Source organism: Cygnus atratus, chromosome 22 (genome assembly GCF_013377495.2).
Source record: "Cygnus atratus isolate AKBS03 ecotype Queensland, Australia chromosome 22, CAtr_DNAZoo_HiC_assembly, whole genome shotgun sequence".
Classification (NCBI taxonomy): domain Eukaryota; kingdom Metazoa; phylum Chordata; class Aves; order Anseriformes; family Anatidae; genus Cygnus; species Cygnus atratus.
In genome coordinates this window covers 632,750-658,301 of record NC_066383.1, presented here as the reverse complement: position 1 = coordinate 658,301, position 25,552 = coordinate 632,750, and the positions used below count along the sequence as shown (strand labels likewise).

The following is a 25,552-nucleotide window of genomic DNA, read 5'->3' as shown; positions in this document are numbered from 1 at the left end:
GCTATCTGTTTTCCTGGATCTTTTTTTAATAAAAACATAAAGAAGAAGTGGGAGAGAGAGACCAAAGAGGAAAAGAATAGAAGCGCTATAGATCTGGAGTTTATCATAAGCCAAAGTAACTTGAAATCAAGGCTGTTAAACTGCAGAAAGCAATAAAAAGAAAACACTATTTGGAGATCGTTTAAAGGGCCGAGTGACTTGTCAATGAAAGGTTGCTCTATTCGACTGCTTCTTAATAGCTTCTCAGAGGGAATCTGCAGCTCTTGCAAGAATGAAGGCTGCGGGTACTTCTGTAGCAGCCCTGTGCTGGGGGGGCGTTTGGGTTGGCAGGGTGCTGGGACGAGAGATGGGGAGAGTCCAACACCAAGAAGGATAGAGAGCAGAGGAGGAAAGAAGATGGTTTTAAACCCAAAATAGGGTTTAGGCTTTAAAATGTGCCTTAAATATTGAAGCCTGGTGCATACTGGTAGGTACAAAGGATGGAAGCATCGTTCTCATTTGGGTGTGGGTCTGCGGCCAGCTCAGTCCCACCCTGCTCCAGCTGTACCGCCGTGCCCTTCTTCAGGGGAGAGCAGAGAAACTCTGTGCCTTTCTCTCCCAAAGGCTGAGCATCCTTTCAGTGCCAGTCTGATTCAAAGCTCTTCTCTGTCAGGCCCCATATTGCTGCCTGGAGAGAAACCAGCTGGGACTCTGGGATGGAGTCCCTGCTGTTCTGGGAAAAAATGGCTTGTTCAGAGAAGCTGCTGTGTCTCTGCTCCAAATGTCTCTGCTTGAACACCACTTCTGCTGCCTGCAGTAGTTCAAAGAGGGTTCAGTGAATGTTTCCTGCCAGGAAAACGTGCTATTAGAGTGGCACTGAGATGCAATGACGTATTCATGCCACCCATTAGCAGCCCAGCGAGGCAGTTGCTGCCTCAGAATTGCTTGGATTTATGGGGACACGCAGTCTGAAGTGGGATCTTGCAAGTGACTTTACACCCACAGCAGCACAGGCTGAGCACAAATCCTTCTCAGTCTTGAGGATAAATCGGAGCCAACCCCCATCACCCCTGTAAAAAAAAAAAAATTAATAAAATAAATAAAAGATTTTGGCTCAGCCTGCTGTTGCACACAGTAGGGCTCATCAGCCCCTAAACAACTTGGGGGGTCCCAGCATCTCCTCCCACTTCGCCCTCTGAGGCTTGGGCAATGAGCAGGACCTCTTGGCATCAGTCTGCAGCCTGGAAATGGGACTTCTGCAAATGTTTTGCTAAAAGCCACGGGATCCATGGCATATAATCTACTGGAACCCACTGCAGCTGATCTCCAAAGCTCCTCATGGAGCCTGGTGCACATTTTGCACTGCTAACTCTGCTGTCATTGCCAATAAAGGTGCTGTCTCCTGCAGGGCTTGGCAGCTCTGTGATAGGAAAGCTCGCCTTACCCCGAGCGTTGTCACTCGTGTCTGCCCGCGACGACGCAATCGCAATTGATTAGGGAAGGCTTCTTCCCATATAAGCTGCATTGAGCCTTTTGTTCATTATCTGACAAAGACATTTGAGAAGGAAGAGGTGAGTGGATGGAGCAAGCTCCGGAGAAGTTGTTAAAGATGCATTGTTATCAGCAGAGGTCTCATTGACATCTCTCTGGTGCTTTGTGTGTCTGTTAGCTAAACAAGGCAGGGATGTAAGTTAAACCTGAAGAAAAAACAACAAACAAGCTGTCTCTGTCTGGTGTCAGGGGAGGCTTTGCCTTGGTCAGGCCAGCTGGAGAACTGTGTAAAATGCAGGACCTCAGCACTGCTGCGAGCCAAATCCTCTCCGGTAAGATCCGTTATGCACATGTACAGGGATGCTCCGTGGGGGGGATCCACGTGCCCTGCACGGCTCTGCTCAGACAGGATAGGAAACTCCTGCCTTCAGGTTCCTCCACGTGCTGCTGCAGTGCTCTCGGGTTGGAGAGGAGCTGGGTACCACCCTCTGATGCCTACGCAGCTGAGAGCCGCTGGTTATAGATCTGGCACCAGCCTTGTGAGTTGTATGGTAACAGTGGGGTTGTAGCAGTTAATGGGCTAGGGGTGTAATTTTATCTATTGATTCAAGTCGCAGTCCCCTGTGGAAAGCTATTGCTGTGCAATCTTAAATAAATGAACACAGCACTTCCTCGCACCCCGCGTGCTGGCATAAGGAATTCTGTAGCTGATTCCCATCCCGTAGAGCCTGCGGGGTGTGCGGGAGAGCCGGGCACCACGTGGAGGCTGAGCGCCGTCCTGCAGGGATGGAGGCCCTGCTGAAGGCGTTCCAGGGATCTTGGCTGTTAGTAAGCATAGACTGATACCTAAGGGGGGTGAAGAATATCCCAGTGTCCTTGTGCTGCTCTGCAGGTCCTTAATGGGAAAAGTCTCGTCCAGTAAGATTCATGTGGAAAAGGGCAGGGATAAGTTTGTGCTTTGCTTTACCCCGTGAAGTCTGGCCATCTGTGTTGCTTGCTGTCTTTGTTGGCTTTGGAGTGGTTTATTTTTAAAGCGTCAATGGGACAGAGGGAGCATGGATTAAAGGAGATGCAAGGCAGCGCTCTGAAGGCAGTGACTCCAGCTTTCTCATCTCTGCGCTGCCTCCAGGCTACCCGCAGAGTTTACCTTTGAGCGTGTGTATTTGTTGATAATTTCTCCCTCTCTGCAGAGGTGTTGCTGCAGCCCGGGGGTCTGTTATTTAGCTTTCCTCCCTCGGTGTCCATGGGGACCCTGCCAGAGAGGTTGCTGGCAGGCTGTATTTCATAAGCAGTACAGGTCACACCACTGACATGGTGTCCACCAGACCTGAACCTGGACATGTGGGCCTGGCTATACCATTAAGTAAAGTTCTGATGATGCCATAAATCCTCCTGTAAGCTCTCCTGGCATTGACACGACGGCATGATGAGGGCAGGAGGGTGTCAGTATGTCCCTACCCAAGCCTGGAGAAAGGAAGAGCTTGCTTCTGCCTCTCGCAGGAGTCCTCCTTGCGCACAGGCACTGCAATGCAGTACTGCTCTCTGCAAGGCACTGAGAGGCTTCCCAGTGCTGCAAGGAAACATGGGGTTCATCCCTGTCTGCCTGGTCTGGATCCCCAACCGTCCTCTCCTGGAGGCAGGTCCTGTGTGCTTCTGCAGGCTCAGCTGGGGCTGGAGATTCACACGATGGAGCAACAAAGCACTACCAAGTTACTGTAGCTTAGAATATCAATTAAAACTGTTGCAGCCTTGTAAGTCCCTCTCTAAGACACGTGCTCTGTATTGATAAACAGCTAGGCTTGCCACTAAAATAGCTCTCAAGCCAACAGAAGTAAATCTACCGTGGAGTTATGGACAGAAACTTGCTGTGGCCATGGCCAGGGTGCTTCCAGCCAAAGCCAGGCTGCAGGGTGGGAGCTCAGTGAGGTTGCTGAGGAGATGAAACCCCTCTGGTGTTGCAAGCACAAGAGTCTGTTGCTTTGGCATGCCGTGAAAAGACTCGGAGAACTAGTTGTGACAAAGCTGGTCACACCCACTGGTTTCCCCGTGTGTCGCTAGGTCCCATAACATCACCTCTGCTCCGCAGTCTGAGCTGCCAGGTGGCGCTCCTGGATCAGAGCAACACAGCTGTATTTCACTCTGCAGTGAAATTTGAAATTTTTGGGGGAAACTGTGGGTTTCAGGCCAACACGCAATGAACCTGTTCCCATTTCACAGTGAAGTGGGACTTGGTTGGCATTGACTGAAAGGTACTGCAAAACTCCCAACAAAGTACCTGCTGTTGTTGGGGTTGGCTTTTCTTTTAAGCCCTTCTAAAAATCCATCCTTATCATAAGGAAATAGTGAAATATTGCTGTAAAGCATTGAACTGAATGTTGCAAGTCCTGTTTTTCACCCTGAGCTATTTGCTGTATCTAGCCAAACCCTGCCATCTGTATTCAGTAAATAAAACTGAAGTCCATCAGCAGCCTTCAGGGTGAGGTTGATGAAGACAGAAGGAACAGGCATGGTCAAAAAAACCTGCAGGAGAGGTAGAGAGCATGAGTGAAGCGGGGGAATGAGAGAAATTCCCCTTGGCCAGGCAGCCAGCACGATGGTTTTTTAGCACCTGGGGCTGTTACTGTGATCCTTCACAAAGAAGTGAGCTTAAACCACAACCTTAACAATTACCTCCAGTGCAGTAGCAATCTCACGGCCTGTATGTACATATCCTTTTATGCCCAGTATTTGCTCCCATAGGTATTTACCCAATCTATAAATGTATTAATGGGTCTAATCTTAACACGCATCCAGAGATATAATGTGAGATGGGCTTTTTTTCCCCTTTAACAAAGATGAAGGTTTTATATAGACGGAGAAAAGAGAAGGGAAGTGAAATGTTCAGTGACTAATGATCCTCATCAATATTCATGAGAGACGGTATGCATTTCGAGATTTAAAATAAAGGAAGGAAGAAAGGGAGAAAGGAATTGACTTCTTTAGAAGCTAAATGAAATATTTAGGTTGACCTGGAGATAAATATGCCAGGTCTTTGTTGCCATCAGCTTAGACCAGCATTGAACTGAGGAGCTTTCAAAGAGAAGCAGGGGGTGCGGAGCAGCCAGTGGAGGTTTCTGGAGATGGTGAAGACAGCGTTGTGCTCAGTGCCATGCAAACAGGGAGGCAGCCCTAGGGAATCTGTGCTTCAAGCCAACTACAGAGGAGGGATGGAAGAGCAGCAATGGGGCTTGTCCACAGCACACCAGCACCGAGGCTGGGAGCAGACCTGGGGTGTCCCAAGTGAGTCCTTTCATGCACCATCCTCAGAAGAGCTCCTGTCTTTGCAGTCATTCCCTGCTGCAAGGCTGCCCTGCTTGGGAAGGGGCCATCCTAAAGCAGTGGCTCAGAGGATGCAGTGGACAGTGGCGGAGCCAAAGGTGCTGCAGGACAGATCTGGCTGGCAAGGACTGGCTCTAGCACAAACGAATGGCTCCTTCTGCAAGTGTTCATTGATGGGTTCCTCCCTGCTGTAACTGGGCTGGCTCTAGCTGGGTTACACCTAGGAAGGCCTGCTATATTTCTGTGGAATGTACTTCTCTGTACTATGCTGTTTTCCTCCTTCTTCTCCCTTCCTGCCTGTGGTTCCCTCCCAGACCTTCCTAAAGCAGAAAATTGCCCCAAGAATACCAAACTTGAAGTAGAAATTTTAAACCTCCCCCAATACTTGAAAATAGACGGGGGAAACTTGATCCTTCCCCACTTTGTTATGTGGACAGCTGTGGTGGGCAGAAAGAAAGCCTCTGCAGAGAAAACACCGCAATGTGGGTTTGTTAGAAGGATGTTGCTCCACATTTGCAGCAGTGTTGGTGGAGGACAAGATCACTGGGATCCTAATAACCTGATTTAATTGCTGAAAGAGCATAGCAGGCCTGGAAGAAAGGCTTTCCCCCAGCCTTCTGTATTTCTCCTCTTCTAAATCTTTTTCTGCAGGTTGCCCTTGTCTCCTCTCCAGCAGCAGCTTCCAGAGCTGCTCCTTCTCATTTCTGTGCCATCCCTTTCCCCGAGTGACAGCTGTCCCACCCCCGCCAAGGTCGCTTGCCCTTGAGACCATCTTTGATCTGTGCCCTGATAGAAGGGCCGAGTATTGACTTTGGCTTCAGCTTCATTAAGAAGCAGCCTCATTTGTCAACTTGTTTGTTTCGATAGCTGCTCAGGAGCCGCAGGGCCCGCAGCCCCCCCGTGCCGAGCCGTGGCATTATTCCAGAGCCAGCTCCCTTTGCGAGGGTGTGCAGGCAAGGTCATTGCAGGTGGCCTTGCACCATCCTCTCCTCCCCATTAATCGATGTCACGAAGCTCCTGAGCAAGGTTACATCCAGCCTGCCTGCGGCCGGGAGGCCTCTGGAAGGAGTCTGGGTGCTGCGAGGAGCCGTGTGCAGGTGCGTGCAGCTGCAGTGCTCCCACTGGAAAGGTTGGGGGGGGCACCGGGGTCCTCTCTGCTCCTGCTGAGCTTGGAGGTGAGGTCTCAAGTGAGCTGTCGTGGTGACATCCTGCCAGAGGTGCTGTATAGCTGGTCGCATAAGGAGTGTGAGTAATGAAGGCTAATTTCTCTTGTCAGTTGTCATCAGGTAACACATCTGCCAATAATACCTTCTGGTTTTAATCCAGATGGTCAAACGAGGTTAATCAAATAAGTTACCCAGACTTCTTTTTTTTCTTTCCTGTTGGTGGTTGAATAATGCATTGACAGGCGTTGAGATGCAGTGCCTGACCTCTCCGGAAATCACCTCCCAGTGCTGCAAGCCCCCTGCAGCACCTGCTGGAGCAGGGTGGGACCTGAGTTGGTGGCAGGGTGCGGAGACCACCAAGTGGCATAGGCACTGTCTGCCGTCCCTCCAAAAGAGTATTTTGGTGGGAACAGTCTTTCCCTAAAACCATGTGAGATGACTGAAGCCTGGTCATCCCGTGGCTGTTTTGGAATGGGTTGCACGACAGCTTTGGGAGGCAGAGAGGACCACGGCAGTGCAGGAGAAACATCTCTCAGCTTAGCTTCAGAGCAGAAGGAAGAGGCTATGCCGCTGAGGACAGACGACCACAGCACAGCGTGTTTCCAGACCTATCCAACCTTGTGTAGGAGAAGCTGGCAAATACAAAAAGCCGAACTTCACTGAACCAGCAGCTGAGGTGCAGTTTCCCTGAAAGCCTCCTCTCCCCTGCCTCGCTGCCCTTGCAGAGACAGCTCACAATGCTGCATTGCTCTGGAGCAGGGAAACAGCAAGGTGCTGAGCCTCTGCTGGCCAGATGCTGAAGCATCAGCCCTCGGTGCCCGTTTGGTGGGAAGCAGCTCATAAACCTGATGCTCTGGAGCTGGATTGTGCTGCAGGGGTTAAAGCTCTTTTGGTGCTAGCTGTCCTGGGTACCATGGCATTTCTGACAGCAAGAGGGAGATGAGGGAGAGATGTTCTCAGCTGTTGCCACGGGCATTTTGCTTCAGCAGATCCCAAGGTAATAAGGCATCGGTAATTGCAGCTCCACGTGGGCTGCGGTGTGACCAGCACCAGTCTCTGCAGCCCGGGGAGCAAAGCTGGGGAGGATGCTGATGGTGGCAGCAGGAGTGGCCCAGGGACCAGAGAGCAAGGGGAGAGGCTGGGGGAGGTGAATTTATATAGTCTAGAGGAAGCTCGAGGGGAGACACGAACAGAGTCTATAAATACACACAGCACTAGAAACAAAGGGAGAAAATTATTCATGGCCTCAGAAGGAGGGAGGACAAGGAACTGTGCCTCAAGCAGAGGCAAGAAAAGTTTATTCTGGGTCTTACGTGGAAGGAGAAAGGTGTTCAGGGCCAGCCAGCCGGTGGGGACGGGCTGTCACCGCTGCCGTGCTCCGCACCCCTCGGAGCCTCCCGAATCCAGCTTCCCCTGCCCAGCTCGGCTGTGTGGCAGCAGCAGCACCTCGCTCCCTCCCCGCCAGCCATTTGTGCGGGCATCTGGCCACGAGCTGTGCCGAGGAAGGTTTGCTCAGACCGATGGAGACGCGGTCGGGCTTACGGCTTGGCAGCACGCTCCCCTCGGACAGGAGCGCTCGCCTCCGCTGGGTGACAGTGATGGAAGCCCATAGCCCTCGGCGCCGTGGCTCATTGCTAGTCATCTCTCCAATGAATAATACACCGGCCTGAATATCTGTCTGCATGCATCTTCCTTTCCTATAGGGTAATTTAATGTTATCTTTGGGCCTCCTGCTCCTGAGATGAAGAGATTACTTGAAACCTGCAGCCCACAACCACAGCCATTGGTTTCAAACGTCATTAAGTTTCATTATAACAAATAAACACTGCAATGACATTTATAAGTTACCGGAGAGCACAGAAACACAAATATGAAGCAGATAAACTGCATTTGATCCAAATAATTACTGCAGGCAATATCGAGCTTGGGCTGAGCTGGCAGCCGGGTGCCGAGTAATTTATAGGAGTCCGTAAGGCGCTGTGTTGCACATTGCTTCTTAAAAATTATTATGATGGTTATGTGTCTGCCTCTGAGGCCTTAACCAGGTTACGTCCCTGCCTCGTCGAAGGCAGGAAGCTTTTCCTCAAGTCAGAAAGGGAGGCGGCGCTGGCTAACTGCACGGCTGTTAGCTGTTTGGGGACTCTCCTGTGCCTGTTCCTCGGGATTTCAGCCCGAGGAGGGACCCGCATTGGGGTTTTGCTGTGGATGGATGTGCAGAAGAGGCTTTTTTATTATTTTTTTCCTGGAGGTTTCTATCCCCAGCTGTGGACTCGTGAGGTTTCAAGAGGGGGGATTCTTGGAGAGAATTTTCCATTGTAAGGGAGCGTAATATTACACTAATCAATTTCCCTTCTTTTTGACTCCCAGCTTTACACTACCTGCTCTCAACTCCAGGCAGGGAATCCTCTACCAGTAAACCAGATGGAAAAACATCTCCCTCCCAGAAAATCCCTGAGTGAAAAACGGTTCTGTTGTCATGCTGGTGGTGTGAGCTCTCCCCAAGCTTTGCCTCGCTGCGTACGGGAGGGGGTTTGTCCGCTGCAGGGCGGCTGGGGAGAGAGCACATCATCAACTAAGCGAGCCACGTGGAGCTTGGCAGGGGATGGAGAGCTTCCTCTGTCCTGCAGGCATGACGCTCAACCCAGGAGGGGGTTCAGAAGCAGCTGGGTTTATTGATGAGCATCTCTCATTACCTGCTAATTAACTCAGCAGGCCAGAATGTGCTCATCTTCTCTTGGACTGGGGTTTTGAACAAGCAAGCCATTGACTCTGCAGTGGGGACCATTGAAAAGGAGCCGGTAAAAAACAAACAGTGAAGCCTTGTGTATAAATACATTTGAGGCCCTTTCCAGCGTGGTCCCGGCTCCTGCGGCAGCGAAGCAGAGCAGTCACGGTGACAGCAGTGCTCAGTGCCACGTCCCCCTGCCACTGCCAAGGGTGCACATGATGGAGCAGTTGCAGGGCTGTAACTATTGACTGAGTTCATGTTTCTGTTCTCTTTTTGTGGAGCTTGTTTGTGTTGGGTAACTCCCAGTCAAAATCAGGACTTGACTGTTGTAGGCATTGGTGCTGGTCACCGCCCTCCTCCATAACACTGGGTTTTCCCCTGAAAATGCCATTCATCCCTCCAAGCTGGGGGATAAGTGCACTCTTTAGGCATTCCCTGGGTCTAGGGGTTCTGTGGCAGCAATGGTTTTCAGGGAAGGGAACAATTTTTCGTAGGCCTTCATGCATAGATAGAAAAGTGCATGAGTTTTAAGCACCTTCCTTGGGTAACAAGGATAGCCGTGTGCGCGAAAACATTTCCTGCGCGGCTGATGCTCTGCTCAAATCTGTTCATCACAGCATCTCCTATCTTCTCTTTTCCCCAGCACTTTCTTTTGTGTATTGCATGTGCTTAATTTTAGAGTTGAAACTAATTATTCGAAAGAACAGCCTGAATATGAATGTTGCGTTTAAAAAAAAAAAAAAGAAGAAGAAGAAGAAAGTGCACATATTTACAATCATTTCCACTCGGAAAAATCCAAACAAACAATAATTACAGCAGAAACCTGCTAATTCTCACTCCACTTCATCGTTAGACTTGCTAATTCACGCAGCACAACCTGAAGCAATCTCACCCTGCTTCTCAGCTCAGCTGAACAGCAGGGAGCTGGAGAGAATCCTCGATGCCTTTATAATATCACGGGGCTGGGCTGGCCAGGAGCCCCCAGAAGCAACACACTCGAAGTTTCTCGTAGAGTTGCCTCTCAACATTTCATTGTGAGGCTTGCAGTTTGGAGTAGAAGGTGGAAGACGGGAGGAGAATCTTGCAGTAGTTTTGGTATTAAATGTCTGCATTTTCTGTTCTGAAGTGATTCTTCATTTCGTATTTCTCTCTGCTACTCAAAGCGTTTGATAACTGACTGTGAAAGGCGAGGATGGAAGCGAAACATCGTGCAACCCAGGGCAAGCTCTTTGGTCTGATTTTCCGCCCTGTAGACTGCACAACTTCCCGCTTCTGCTCTTTGTGGGAGCTGAGCCAGGCTTTGAAATCTCCAAATCATTTGTGAAATGGATTATACATCCTTCTGGTTGTCCTACAGACAAGTGTCCTGCATGCCCTCTAACTAGAGGATGAGACGAGATTTATGGGTCCGTATTTCAAGAGAGCAGCCCCGACCTGGGAGCAGAGGGTAGGCTATGGTAAGGTACACCCGCCTTGACTGGGTGTAATCCAGGGCTGTGAGACATATCAGGTCACATGGGATAAAATCCTGAAGTTTTTTATAAAATCCTAAGGGATTTTATCAGGAAGATTTGGGGAGAGGAGACACTTTGTGATTTCAGATGGAAAAGTCCCTTTTTCTCTTCTGTGCATTAAAGCCGTGCTTGTAGGGAGCTCACTCTGTATCCATGCAAGGCTCCTGCAGCTGAGCATCTGCTGACCCCTCAGCAAGCCCCGCTGGTCAGCTGCACATGGTGAGCATCAGGAAAGCATCCGCAGCACCAGGAGAAAGCTGGCTTGGCAGGGGGTACCGAGGCATCACCTCTTCTTCTCACCACTCCCTCCCTCGTGTGTCGGTACGGCTGCTGTGGAGCCATGCCAGGACAGCTACACCTTGACAGAAGAGCAAATGGTAATTTATTATTCCCCTCGGGAGCACTGATAACTAAACACTTCGTGGAGTCGCTGGCAATTTTCAGCCGGAGCTGGAGCCTCCAGGTGGATCAATGGGAGGAAATCTCTTCCTCTCTGCTAACAAGAGCAAGACAGGGCGCTTTGCACTGCGTATGCACCTCTCCTTTCTGCTGTTAGCTTTGGTAAAGCAGTGAGCTCTGCCCCTTGCAAAGCCTCCCTGCATCCCCTGCCACAGGAGCGAACCAGCTCCAAGGCAGCCACGACAAGGATCCTGCAGCGTGCTGGCACCAGTGGCAAAACGCCACCTAATTCAGTTTGCTGCTTCTGTCTCCAACCCAGCAAAAGTCCTTCGTGCCCCAAAGCTCATCTCTTTCTCATTTTCCCAGCTCCGTCATCTTGTCTAACAGAAGATAACGGTTCTTCCTATGGGCCCTGCTTTACCTGGGCAGCAGGTATTTGCCAGGTTGTTGGAGCAGAATGGCCAGGAGCCGCGTGTCCTGCGCCTGAATATTCAGTGCAATCTAGTCCCTAAGGTCACCTGAACAATGCTTTTTGGGAACAGCTTATTTTTCCTTCCTCAATGCAGCCCATTAGTTTGTTTTCTATCAGCACAGCTACCAAGAACAGGCATTTAATCTCACAAGAGGTAATTCTCAGAGCTGGTGCTGGGAGGAGGTTGCCAATAAATATCCCTCGGTAAGTATACTCTTACACCTTTCCCAATTGGTAGCTAATAACAGAGCAGACGATGACATTTAAGCCCTTTCTGCATGGCTGATCAAACTACTCACAGTGACTTTGAAAGCAGTACTGGGATTTCATGTGGGTATCAAAGCAAGTGCAATACTCGATAGTTCAGATCTCTCGCCTGTGTGACTAATAGACAAAAAGATTTCTAAAAGGTCTAATATCTTATTCAGAATTTCTTTGTCTCCTGTTTGAAGCTGCTTAGTGGACACAGTGGGATGCTGATGTTTCTTCTCTAAGCAGCATTAGGGAAATATCTGACATCGCTGCAGGATGAGCTCAGGCTGGCTTGGAGCTGGGAGGCAAAGGGTTACGCTGAGGCAAAGCTGATGAGCTGAGCATCGTCCCCAAACTCCACGCTGGCACCCTCACCCGGCATGGGTTTTGTTTGGCTTTGCAGCCCCTTCATTGCTGTGCTCAGTCCGAGGGGAAGACGGGTGCCACCTCTCCGGCTGGTGAGCAGGGACCAAGCCCAGCTCCCTGCCTGGCACCCATGGCCACGGGAGAGGGGACACAAAAAGCACCAGGTCCCGGCTGGCCTGCAAGAAGTAGGCTGCTGCTTGCCTTTCCGCACAGCTGATTCATTCCTCGTCTGGGGGGTGGGTTTTTTTCCTTCAAATTTAATAATTCAGCAACATCAGGAGTACTGAAGCCACGTGAGCTGGACTTGCGTAGTCAAACTAAAAAAGGCCAAACTGACATTTTTGTTCCATCAGATTCCTCTTCCCCCTCCTCCCCCTCCTCCGGGAAACAAAATAAAATAACGGAAAGTGTTATGCAACTGAGGAGCTCAAGCTATGGTTGTTTTCCTCCCAGGAAGCAGCAGAGAAGTGCAAGACATGGCTGTGGCCATCACCAGCATGTGGCCCTCCCTCAGGGGGCTGCTCCAGGTCTCCTTGCCCCAGATTGCATCCACAGCTTCACTGGTGGGATTCAGCTGCTCCTGCCTGGGGAGCTCCTCTGGAGGTGCGAGAAGAGCTTGTCTTGGTCCCTGGCTGGGGAAATCCTTGCTGTGCCCCAGAGCATCCTTGGGGATGCTTTCCATGGTCACTGCGCTGGGGGGGACCTGGAGACAGGCAAGGTGGTGATGAGGGACCGTGGCGTCCGCGCAGCTCTCCCTGCTCGCGCCGTGCTTCCCCGTGACTGACGACTCCTGAGAGCACTGTAAATAATGTACTGCTTTTGTCTGCTTGCCTTTCCTAGCCATCTAAAAATCAATACAGGCGTGTGTTTTAAAGCGTGATGGGCCTGATGCAGGGAGCCTGTTGTCCTTGGCTCCCAGAGGAGGACCCATCTGCGTGAGCAGAACCGGCCCATCTGTCCCAGGATCAATACCAGGAGCTGCATGGGGCAGGTGTGGAGACAGTCCCCTGTCAGCCATCCTGCCTTCCCAGCCCTGCTCCAGAGATAGCTCCAGCTCCAGGCGTCGTGTCATTGTCCCGGAGCAACCAACCCTGCGATGGGCCGAAACGCTGTGACTTCCAGGCAGGTGCTTGGTGGCATGATGCCCTTACATCCCAAAGAGGGGCCTCATGGTGTGGTGCTCGGCCTTCAGCTCCCCTGCGCCGGGGCAGGCCAGCCCCGTGCTCGCCCTCCAGCCACACGTCCTGCAGCTCCACACCAAGGGCAGGATCAGCTCCCAGCCTGGTGGGACAAGGGCAACGTCCCTCAGTCACCCCCAATCATTTCTAAATGGTTACATCTTTACCAGGCGCATCAGAGGCCTCCTTCACTACTTCCATCCCCTCCTCAACAAAAAGAGCTAATTCTTTTCAAAACACAATGGAAATTCAAAGCTCCGCTTACATAAAAGGAGCCATGGTGTCTCCGTTTCTAATGAGTCATTGTTCCCGCTCTAAGTCCCTTGCTTCTTATTACAATACTCACTTCTCTTGGGTAATGAAAATTTAACTATCTGCTGTTCCCACTTGCCTCCTCTCTTCTTGCAGCACGGTGTCTGCAGGCAGGCCGGTTTTTACACAGGAGGCTGCAAGTTGAAATAATTCAGGCAAGAACTCGTGCAAACAGATTGGAGTCTTCAGAGGGCTTAGAAAGCCGGTCGCTGCTCTGGGCCTTGGTGCTGAAGGAGCTTCAAGGTCCTGCTCTGTCACGGACGGCCTTGGGGGTGTCCTCGTGCACGTGCCTCCCTGAACCCTCTGGGTTGTAAGATGAGATCTGGGATTTGGGTCCTTCTCACCACGCGGGGCACTGGGACTCCTCTGGAAATGCTGCGTCAGTGGTGGCACGATTTCCCTTGGAAGTCACAAACATAACAGCCTCAGCTTTTGTTTGAAAGAACAAGGCAACGTTAGAGAGAAACATTGAAAAGCAGGAGCCACAGGTGCAAAATCCATTAAGGAAATATAAAGAGTTCTAAAGTGGTTCTCTTTTCTCTCTCTCTCTTTCTTTCTTACACTTTTATGACATGCTTGTGACTTCATAAGGCCCCGCTTGTGATTTTTGAAAGCAGGGTTAGCATTACTGCCTGCTCACTGTTCACAATAGGTCCTTTATTCTCCGTTTTGTTCCTGGCGTTTAGGATTACGATAGTGTAATCCTAAAAGAAGTGCCCCCTGCTTTTGTTTTAGAGAGACTTCCTCCAGGAAGGCAGGAGGAGACCGCAGGGCCAGCCAAAGCAGCTCATGCTGTGGGCTGGGGCTGTAAACAGCTCCTCAGGGTGCAAAGCAAAGCCAGCAGGCAGGAGAAGATGAGACTCGGGGATCAAGTCCCCTGCACCTTCTCTCGCACCAAAGCCCCCCAGCAGCAGACCGCCCCGCTGCTGACAACCCGCTCCGGCAGGCTCCGGCTTTGCCGTCACACTGGAACATGTCCAGGAGGCATGGTTATCATCTCATTTGCATATCTCTTTGCTTTTTTTAAAAGGGGAAAAAAAAAATCAACAATGAATTCAGAGTCCTAATATTTGCTTCTGCTCAGTGCATCTCCCCTGAAAAGCAGAAGACACATGCGTGGATGCTCCTGGGGGGCAGAATCGGCACCGTGCTTCTACCCGCGGTGCTTGCGGGAAGCTGAGCATCCGTGGGCTTGTTTCCCCCTTTGAAAGTCTGCTGGTCTTCTTGAAAAAAGGAAGACGAGGTGTGGAAGTAAACCAGGTCTCTAGGCTGGGCTAAGGTGGTGGAGATGTCTCCTGGAGGCTGGAAATGGAGAGCCGTGGGCATTGTGGAGGAGCAGGGTGCTTCCAGTGAGAGCGGTGTTTGGTGGCTCGCCCACAAGTGTTCTGGTCTTAATTCCGGTCTCTGCAAGGATCTGAATTGGGATTTGGGTTATACTTAAGACTGGATTTTTTTGGCTATTGCCCTATTTGGTGTCCAGGAAGTGTATGGGAAACCTCTGGAAAATACATCTTCTTGTGGACCCATAGCATTGTGTGATGATGAAATGTTCATTTTGTTTTGTTTTGTCCTTGGAGTCACAGAACCCTGCTTTAAAGCCAAAGCACCGACAAACTGACGTGTCTCAGTGCTTCTTGTAGCTGAAACCACTCAACCTGCATTTGTAAATCATCCTTTCCCAATTTCCCCCTTCTCAGCTATTTTCTGTCAAGTGACTTATCTCCCTTAAAACTTTTCTGCAAATTACTTGCTCCTTTGACATTAAGATATAAGACTGCTGAAAGCTGTAACGTGAACAGGTCTCTGATCTTCCAAACCCAGTTAAAACCCAGTAATCAGACTTTAAGCTGATTTGAAAGTGAGTCAAGCTCTGCCTTTTGGTACCTTTTTTTTTTTTTTTTTTTTTTTTTTAGCTTTTTTATCTGTGATTTAGGGAGCAGTGATCCTGCTGTGGAGCAGGGACTGGGCCAGATAATGCTCTTAACATCCTTACCCCTTTCTCTCCTCTCCTGTGACCAAGGCTGAGCCTGTAACATTTGTAGCCGAGATGGAGCCTTGGACTAAAAAGGGTTTCAAGTGACAATTTTTCACGCTGAACAAACAGAGGGAAGAAAAAGACAGGAGACATATGCCATGTTCTCGCTCTAATTTTCCATGGTCATCAGCTGCTCTCTAAGACAGATCAAGAAAGGAAAAAGAAAAAAAAAATAAAAGGGGGGGGGGCTTCATTTCCAACAGCAATTACCAAATGAAACCTCTGCTTAATGGACATTTTCAGAGGGCATGGACACCACTTTGTGTTTCTGCTTTCTCATTACGACTCTTGCAGCTCCCAGCTGACAACCTGATAATTCTCGCCGATAAAACAATCTTTTTTGGTTATTACTGCATTCTGGCACTGTCCCTGCTTGCCCGGCTTGCCTTGAGAATTGTCAAGATTACGGAGTGAGCCATGAAAACATAGTTAGCGGGTGGAAAATAAAAAAATAAAAAAGGCAAAATGCTTACTTTTTTCTGCTTCATTTCCTAATTTTCTCTCTCCCATCCCTGCTTTTCCTATTATTTCAGTAGCACCTGTCCTTGTGAGTCTGAATAGAATATAGAGCTGATTAATATTTCCTATGATGTTTCTAAATCCCAGTTCAGAAGAGCAAGTGTTTCTGCTAGTGTTGGAGGTCCACGTGCCTTGCAGCATGTGGCATCTCCTGAGGCTGCTGCTGTGGGGTACCACTGCAGCAGACCCGTCCTGTTGAGCATGCATGACCATGACCTACTGGAGCACTGGTGATGAAAATCAGGCTTCTCTGCAAGTATGTGGGTGCTGGAGGGGATGGGACTCCTGAAATCCCTGGGATTTCATGGGTGCTCGACATGTGCCTGGATTTGCCAAGATATCCGGAGAGCTTTTTAACCGGTTGTATATACATGGGTAGAAATCCAGAAAGGATGCCTGTGCTCCTTCCTGCACATCTTCAGCTGGCTAGGAACATGTTTAAGTTAAGCTGCAATAAATTAAATGAAATATAAGCATTCACATGGGGGCTTACATTGGTTTAACTGCACGAGTTAGAAAATGATTGAGCTTTGCAGTTTTGCCCTGTAGGCAATGCCTAACAACTCATTTGAAAACAAGTTTAGTTGCAAGAACTTGTGTCACACTTAACCTTGGTTTAGGATTAATCATCAGTCAATGATTAAATTGAGTTAATGTAAATTAGGATTGAATTGATTTAGGGTGGTTCGCATGGAGACTGTCCTGGTTTTAACACATTGATTTTAAAGAGCAACTTTTTCTGCAGCCCGGCGCGACGCAGCGTATTGAGCTGCCTTTCAGCTGGCGGATGTGGGCTTCTTGTTCCGTGCCTGTTTCAGGGCGATAATTCACACGCAGCAAGGCTCCTGATCTTTAAAACCCCCAGGGCAATACAGCGAGTTGCAATCCAGTCAGGCCACTCTCCCAACTTCTCCCTTTTCAGATCTCTCCATAGCCAGAGTAAGAGCAGGACTTTAAGCACTGGCAAGGCAGCAGCACTTCTCAGATGCTCATCAAATAGCTAACACAAAGGAGACCCCAACGAGCAGATATTGGATTGATGTATACTGATAACTGAATACATACTGAATTGCCTTTGCATTTAAGGCCTTCCAGCATCAGACAGCAGCACTACATCCATGTGCTAGCACTCAAGCTGTCTCTAAGATAGCCCACGTTTGGTTTAGGGATGCTTTGCCAGCATTTGTTCTTGCTTTTGCACCATTCTCTTTGCAAGACACGTGCCCCAGCCTGCATCGAACACCAGGGATGGGCCGCATATGGGCACCTGGGTTTACACCTCACCTGGTTGGAAAGTGGAGCGCTTGTTCTGGGGACAAAAAAACAGAAGGACTTGACACTTGGAATGGTTTTCAGTCATGACAAAGCCAAGGAATGATGATGGATTTCAAAGAGAGAAAATAAAGCGTAATGCCAGCACTTAGCACACCCTGATGTGAAATAGGTTACGATGAATCAGCATGCTTTTTGTGGAAAATGAGAAGTTTCACCTTCTTCGGAGGGGTGAGACATCTTGGCCATGGCGGGAGATGTCCTCAGGGCTTCAAACTGTTACTGCCTCCTTCAGGTTGTGGAAGTGAGAGGAGAGCCGTGCTAAACCACTGCGTTTGGGGGTTGTCATCCCTAAGAGCTCGGCTGCTTAGCGTTGTGTGTCTTGGGAGACTGAAGCTGAAACTTCTGCTACTGCGTCCTTTCATCCCCTGATGTGTGTGAAGCCCCTGACGTACCAGGGGCTTGCACTGGGGGCCTGGTAGCAGAGGGGAGAGCAGCAGGCAGATCTTCCGAGTCGCTGTGGTTTGTAGCAGGTTCTCGGCTGTGCATCCTGGTTTAAGGGAGCGCATGAAGGGTAAGAGGAGAGCAGAGGACCGGTGTCCCCTTGTATCAGGTGTAATACAAAATATCACTGGTTCCTGAGAACCTGCTGCTCTTCTGTCCTTAGATCATGACAGCGACAGTACACTAGTAGCTATCCTGAATGACACGGTTAGAGGAAATGCCTGGCACCTCTTTGCCAGGGCTTTTTTTATCCCCTTTTTTTATTCACTGTAAATTTTTTGGAACCCACCCATGGCGAACTGACAGCCTCATCCCGCTCTCTCGTCCCCCTCTCCAGGTCAAGCGTCTTCCTTCACGCAACAGCCCCAGGACCAGGTGGTGATTGCCGGGCAGCCCGTGACACTGCTGTGCGCCATCCCTGAGTACAATGGCATCGTGCTGTGGATCAAAGACGGGCTCGCCCTTGGAGTCGGACGGGATCTCTCAAGTAAGTCGTGGCACTGCCCTCCTGGGGCAGCAGAAGCTGCCTGGGTAGAGCAGATCATTGCCACCCCCACCCCAAAGTAATAATTAAATAAAAGACACTACAAGTGTAATAGATATTTTGGTTAAAGAACACCTCTTTTTAAGGAAAAAGAAAATAAATGCTTGGAGCAAGTGAAAACTGGCTTCAGTTTCTCTTTAACAGCTTCAGAACAAATATTTGTTTTGAGAATAATGAGTGTTTTCACTTGAACTGCAAAACCCTCCAGCTAGCCCAAACACAAGTGTCGCAACTTGGAATAAACAAAAACTTTTATTCCGGCTTGAAGCTAAACAGTTGGTCTCCCACAGGTGTGACCTTTGGAAAGCCTTGCCTTGCTTTGGTTTGGGTTGGCTTTTCGAAACAAATGTCCTGTTTCCAAAATGCAGTCTGAAATGCTTCATAAACATTGAAAGTGCCTGTTTTGACATTCTCAAAACAAAAGCCTTTGCTTTGGATAAATGTATTTATTGAGAGCCAGTGGAGCCCACAAGCACTTGTGGCTTCCTTAAGCTGTACTTCTGGCAAATTACAGTTTGGTCACAAAATTCCCCAGACTTCTTGTTACTTAATCCCACGTGTGCATTGTGATGAATGGCTTTACTGCACCTGGAGAAGCCTGAAGCAAATGCGGAGAAGGGATCCAGTTAATTCTATATATTTTGCTGATTATTTTTTTTTAACATTCCCCAAAACAAAGGGAAAATGGGCATTCAAGAGTCAGAAGCGAGGGCACCGAGCCCTTGCAGGGACTTTGCAGAGCCTGGGGAAGCTCCGAGGGTGTGCAGCACGTCAGGCAGCAGCAGCCAGAAACCAAGGGAGGAATCAGGTTTCTTGGTCTCCAGGGACCCTGCTCTTCTCAAGTGCAATGCCTGCTTTTTCCTTTTTTTTTTTATTTGCTTGTTTGTTTGTGTTTTTTGTTGTTTTTTTTTTGTATGTATGTATAATTACTCATTTCTCAGACTTGACTGAGTGAGCAGTCCCCTCTTCAAATGTTTTTCAAAGCTCAGTGCCACAACTTTTCCATACATTAGAGAGCTGATCTCTCCCTACAAGACCTTGCAACACGGACGGGTGACAATAGCTCCACTGAAGTACGTGGCTCATGTGAATGACTTCCACAATTAACAGAGCTGGGGCTGCTTTAGCAGGAGGAACTGCCAGCTTGCACGCTACCAGCTCAGCCAGTCATCTAATTAGCTAAATACAAACAAACCCATCATTTGTATTTCTCGCGGTTCAGGAGAGCAAATCCTGCTGTTGATAGCTTGCGAAACAACAAAAACACAAGAGTGTGCCAGGCTGCCTGCGGTCCCCAGCGCATTAATCACCAGCAGGCGGAGGGATGCGCTGACGGCAGCATCCTTCCCAGCCCCATCGGGTGTCTCGCTGATCCCCGTGAAGGGAGACCCCTGCCCAACCTTTACACAGACCTAATAGTGGAAATATCTCAGGGTTTCAACCCTAGCATGTGCGTAAAAACCTGGCGTAAGGAACTCGAGATATGCCGTGGCATGGATCGCAGGAGCCAGAGGTGGCGGAAGGGCTGGCCCCGAAGCACAGGCTGTGCTTGCATCTCGGTGAGCAGCCCCAGTAGCAGGCTGATGTTTGCACATTGAGTTTTAGCTGTCGCATGGCTTTGCAAGGGTGGCCCAAGGTCAGGTCTGGCCCATCTCACAGCCCAGCAGAAGCCTTGCTCCACCTGCAGCTGGGCATGTCGCCCCTCTGAAAATAGAGGCAAACCCCGGGCTATGCAAATCCCGTCCTTTTGCTAGGGATTTCAGCTTACTGCTCATCATCAGTGTTTCCTTTCTGAACAGCTAGGGCAAAACCCGCAGTCTCTGCCTGGGCTTTGGGAGGCCTCTCTGTCTGTTTGGGCTGGCTGCCACGGAGGGGACGAAGCTGCTGGTGTGACAGGAAGGTTGGGGCTCTACCCCCACACTGTCTGCCCTTCACTTTTGGGCTCCTCTGACCCATGCTTTGTGTCCAACAGGCTACCCACGCTATCTGGTCATAGGAGACCATCTGTCTGGAGAGCATCACTTGAAAATCCTGAGAGCTGATCTCCAAGATGACGCCGTCTACGAATGTCAGGCCATCCAAGCAGCCATCCGATCCCGACCTGCCCGGCTGACTGTTCTCGGTAAGTCCAGGCTCACCATCACTCAGAGTTTATTTGGGGGTTTTCCTTCCTCGCGGATGCAAAATGTTGTGTTGTTAAATCAAGACGACTGGAAAAGAGCGCGTTGTGAGAGTAATGCTTCATGATTTCAGGAGCGACAGCGAAGGGAGGTGTTCAGGGAGCAGAGCAGTGCTGGGACAGGCACGGTGTTTGGTACTGCAGCTCCAAATCCAGGTGCCCCTTCAGGAGGGCATGTACACAAATTTAAGGCCATGAGGGGTGTCAGTGGCATCAGCGTGTTATGCTGTGCCCTGGCTGTGATGCTGTTGTGTGCAGGACGAGGAGGAAAAGCTGGTTTTCCTACTGGATCTTTTATCATTGTGCACTTGTTGGTGATTAGTCTTTCCCGTGAGCAGCACAGGTGGATGGAGCATGGGACTGCAAACAGGGGGCTGCTCCCAGCATCTTACAAAGCCCCTTGTTGGGTGGGAGATGGAAAAGGGGCTTTGCTGATGGGTTGGAAAAGTGTGTTGGGTGCTTTTCAGGAGTGCTGGGAAAAGGCAGGCTGGACCAGTGAAACTTCCCAGTATGGACGTGGCTTCAGAGAAATGAATGCAAATGTTGTTCTTCTTGAAAATCCTGAACATAAAACAGTGTTTTCTGTCTGTATTGCTTCCAGATATATATCCTGATTATTGAAGTCCAAAGTGAAAGTATTGATGGTTTTTAGGTTTGTTAAAATTAAAGTTTGGATTTGTTTTGTTGGTGCTGTTGTTGTTTTCTTAGTTAATTTTCGGGGGAAAATATCATACGATGTAAACCAAGAGTTTTAGTGGCTTTAGTCAGCTCAATGCTAATTAGCGCTAAGCAGCCAAAGAAGCGAATTAAGGATGTAGTGCTGGATGCAGGCGTACCTCACAGGAGTCTGCGCACTGCCGAGAAAACGAGCTGTAACTTAGCGTTTGTAGCATCCCATCCATTCGGTCTTCTCCCTGTGCCACCCTGTGCAGCTCCCTGTCCCCAAAATCCCCCAACCACCGCCTCCTCCCTCCCTGCCCCCACCGATGATGACGATTTCTGTTCGATCCATCCTTCTGCTCCGTGAACTCTTCTCAGCAGCTCTGAGTTCTGACATGCATCCCTACGGGAGCAAAGCCTGGAAATAAATGGGAGAGCAGCGCAGGGCTGCCGGTGAGGCTTCCTCGCTTGCCATCAACCTCCACAAGCTGTGCCGCCTTTCCTTCCCTCGCCGGGGCTGCCTCCTTCTGCTGCGAAGTCGGAAGACGTTGCTGGAGCCAGACAAAAGAAATAATGTTATTTAATTAGAGCTAAAGATATCAAAACTAATTTAGTCCCAGGGTGCACAGGCGTACGTCAGTGCTCTGAGCTGCTGCGGAGCATTGATTGAGCAGAGAGATGTTTTTGTGGATCAAAAGGAAATCGTTATTATCTTTGGGGTTATGGAATGTGTTGAATAGATGGTAGTTAATGTTTATGTGAATATACATGGTAGCTGCTAATTGGTACATTTACCTAAGATGTTCAGCAACTTATGTTTGCAGCATGCTCTCCTTTTAAGAAAATTAAAGTTACAGCACATTCAATTTAAACCCGATCAATGAGAAAATGGGGTTTGCAACCCACTGGTAGCCCATTTCTCGCTCCGGCTGCACTTGTGCAGATGTTCTGGTGAAGCTGGAGGCTGGCCGGGGAGGTGTGGGAGGTGGCACGTCACGGGCAGATGCCTCCAGCACCCTGCCCAGATGCATGTTGTGGGTGGTCATGGCACCACAGCACCCTTTTCTCCAGTTTGGATCAGGGTGTGCCGGCTCAAGGAGCCCATGGTGGTTGTGAGTGAAGCAGGTGCCTCCGGAGCGATGTGCATCTCCAAAGTTTTGGCTGCCTGGGAGGTGAGCGATGCAGCAGATGCCATCATCTGTCTCGTCTGAAGAAGTCACATGTGGGGTGTTCCTCGCCACTTCTGATTGCTGTCAGGGCTGATTTTTAAATCCAGAGGGACGGTTTTCCTTAGAATTGTAAAAGTCTTCTGCTCAAAACCCAACCCAACTCAAGCCCGTGCTCCTGGAAGCCCCAGCACCCTTCTCTGCCTCTGGGGAGGGGAGCTGGGCTTGGGCTTCCAGCAGCCCCCGTTTGGAGGATGCTACTCACACCTCCAGCATCCTGACAGGTGGAGGGGATGGAGACCCCCCTCCTGGAATCTCTGTCATTTCCGAAGGATCCGTGTGGAAGTGGAGCTTCATGGTTCTGCTAGCGAAGCAGCCGGCTGCCCCCCACCCACGGTGCTGGACTGGCAATGATTTCGTAACCCCTGCGGTAGCGATGCTTTCTCTTTATTTACCTGGGTTCTTGCAGCATTTACAGAAGGAGGTGACGTGCTGCGGCTGTTACCTGGGTTATTATGCAATAAAGCAGTGTACGTGGCCGCTGTAAAGCTACACTGCTGTGCAAATAATCAGCAGCTCTGTGTCCACTGCTATGTACAGCTCTGCAAAAAGGAACAGGACCTTGGGCCGAGCCACGAGCCCTTCCAGCTCGTTCTGCACCGCATCCTCCTGCAGGTGCCCAGGCTGTCCACACCGGGACTTCTCACGCTTCATCTTTGACATGAAACAAAGGCCAAATCACTGTGGTCTGCCCAGCTTCACCCAGGGTTGCTGGTGAAACCCTAGGCATTGCATGGGCAGGAGGGGATCCCCAAGACCTCCCCAGCATGCAAACCATGCACATCTCAACATGGCAAACAGTTTCCTTGAGAGCCTTTTGCAGAGCTGTGAGGTCCTCGTGGCTCAGAGTCCATAGTGTGGAGCTGGCTCAGGGCTCTCTGTGCTGGGCCATTCCACCCCATCCTCCTCTGTCACACCCAAATCTTGTCCTCTGAAAAATACCTTTGCTCACCTGTTTTTCTGCATGGGTTGGTGCCGCCTTGTCCGTTCTTGCCAGCTTTTCCAGTTTCTTGGTATTAAGAAATCCCATATTGCCTCCAAATTCGGTTTCCAACTGCTGTCATTCATGTCTGACAACAGCTTTACGGGTCTGCTGCCTCCTACTCCCCTGCTCAGATACAGAGCTACACCATATTTTAATTAAATATTAAAGATTTTGTCACATTGTTTTCAAATCTACATGGTTAAATGTAGTGGAACAGATCATTCCATAGCTTCAGAAGTCCAAACACTCAAGCAGATGAGCTTATTAGTGTCATCAGCATTGGAAGAAGTCTTGTGTTTGTAGAGTTTCAGGCACAGATATTGCTGGGGTACCTGGCTAACCCATCCTGAAGCAGAAGGAGACCCTTTCTCCAGGTGCAGAGCCTCATTCCCTGCTTGTCCTCCATCCTCCCATTGCCTGCATTGCCCCAGGGACAGAGCCACCGCTCTCCATCCTGGGGACACCAGCCCCAGCAAGGAAGGCAGCAGCTGGTAACAGGGAGGAGATGGGATCTGGGAGATGTGGAGGCATCCACGTGCCTCACAAAAGGACCAAGGGACCTCTGGCAGGTCATCCAGCACTGCCAAGGCTGCTTGGATAAGCCCCTCAGATGCACCGTGAGCTTCAGGGAGTCCCTGGACCCACAGCAGGACCACGTGCTGGGAGGGCAGGGGCTATTTGGCTGGTTCCAGAAGCCACTGGAGGGCTCTCTGCTACCTGGCACATCTTTAATGGCAGGGCTTCTTAATTTATGATCTATTTAACCAAGCTGGGGTATTAATTAAATAAAGTAAGAGCCTGATTAGGACTTGGAGAAATTTGAAAATAAAATCAGACAGCAATCGAGTGAAATTGCAAAGCAAACACTTTGGCTGTAACCACCGGAGACTTCCCTCCGGTCTCCCATCAAAGCTGGGAGCAGCGAGGACAAATACAAGAGATTATATAGCCAACAGATGTGTGTTGTTAAAATATGCATCTGCCAGCCGTGTAGCTGAAGGTGCCAGAGGGCTAGCTCATGGAGCCTTCTGCACTCGGGGGACCATGAACGAATTGGAGGCCCTGCCAGCCGAGCTGGGATTTGCAGACACGTTAATTAGTGTTGAGTTCCCAGCTCTCAAATGCAACCAAGCGAGAAGCTTGGAAGGCAGTGTTGGAGGGAGGAGAAGAGGGGGAAGAGGTGAGCCTTGGCTCGCTGCGCCTGTCCGGCAGTGCTGGGAAGCCAGGAAAAGGCTGCAGGAACCAAAACTCAGGGGTTGTATGGCTCCACAGCCTGGCATGGGGATAGGGTCGGTCCCAGAGGGATGCTGGTGGGAGCCTGGTGACAGTCAGGACAAAGGGACCACAGGGGTGTGAGGATGGAGACCAAGGAGTGAGTAACTGATGTGCAATTAACTCATACATTCACCTTTCATAGTCTAATTCTCCCCGCCCCGCCCCCCCCCAGCCTCTTCCAATATTAACTCTGCCTTCATGTGTGTCCCATTAGAAATGAAGCTTTCTTAAATCAACATGAATTATTTAATGCTACAGATTAACTTAATTTGAAGTGAGAGCTCCTGTCTTGTAAGATGGCACAAGCCAGGGACAGGAGAAGAGGAAGGTCACCTGGGTGCCAAGTGCATTCCCATTCAATCACAAGCCTTTTACTCTTTTTTTTTTTTCCTTTTTATTTTATTCTAATGTCTCTTTCTAGCCTACTCTTTCCAGCCCTCCCCTGCAGAGCAGAGTAAGCTGTTTCTATTACCAAAATGATCGTTGGCAGCTTGAGACATCTGCGTTTCCCAGCTTTCCTGCTCTTTAGCAGAGTTTGATCAGAAAATGAAGAGGTTATGGCCTGGGAAAGGCCATTTTTCAGTATCAGTTTGTAATGCCAAGCTGCAATGAGAAAATGTGGAATAGGGGATGTTTCAAAGCCAGAACTGGTCCAGCCTGGAACTATCTCAACTATTTTTCTGTACTTTTTAACAGAATTAAATTCTTTGAATGCAAAATTCAGCCTGAAACAGCATGCAGAGTCAGAATGTCAATGTGGAACAAAAAAAAAAGGGGATGAAAATGCAATCATTTTCTTCCAGATTGTCTCTTCACCTTGAAACACTTTTGGTCTTCACGAAGACCTTTTCTGCTGGGAATATTTTCAGTGGTGAAATAGTAACCGGTTCTACTGAGAATGAGACAGCAACCTCAAACAATCGAGTGCAAATCCCAAATAACTTAAATGTTTGATGCCGTGTCTGAGCAGCTTAAGTTTACAGCACTCAGCTGGCTCCTCTTGCTAGCGGTGGGGGGACGGGTGTCCTCACATGGGTGTCCATGCAGTTTCTGGAGGGGCTCGGGTGCCGAGCACCCTGTCTGGAAGAGGAGGAAGATGGCAAGCATCCGCACCAGCTCTGCTCTCCTTGCTTGGAAGGGAATGAACAAAACCTTCAGGGCTTCCATCCCTGGGAAGC

General features: G+C 49.7%; 1 protein-coding gene across 1 annotated transcript in view; it reads left to right on the top strand.

Moving 5' to 3' along the window:
• KIRREL3 (kirre like nephrin family adhesion molecule 3) overlaps positions 1–25,552 on the top strand; it is a 123,680-nt gene that overhangs the window by 23,607 nt on the left and 74,521 nt on the right. The window contains exons 4-5 of the mRNA XM_035555597.2: positions 17,843–17,992; positions 20,022–20,171. Of these exons, the coding sequence (XP_035411490.2) occupies positions 17,843–17,992; positions 20,022–20,171 (300 nt within the window). The remainder of the gene's footprint in view (positions 1–17,842; positions 17,993–20,021; positions 20,172–25,552) is intronic.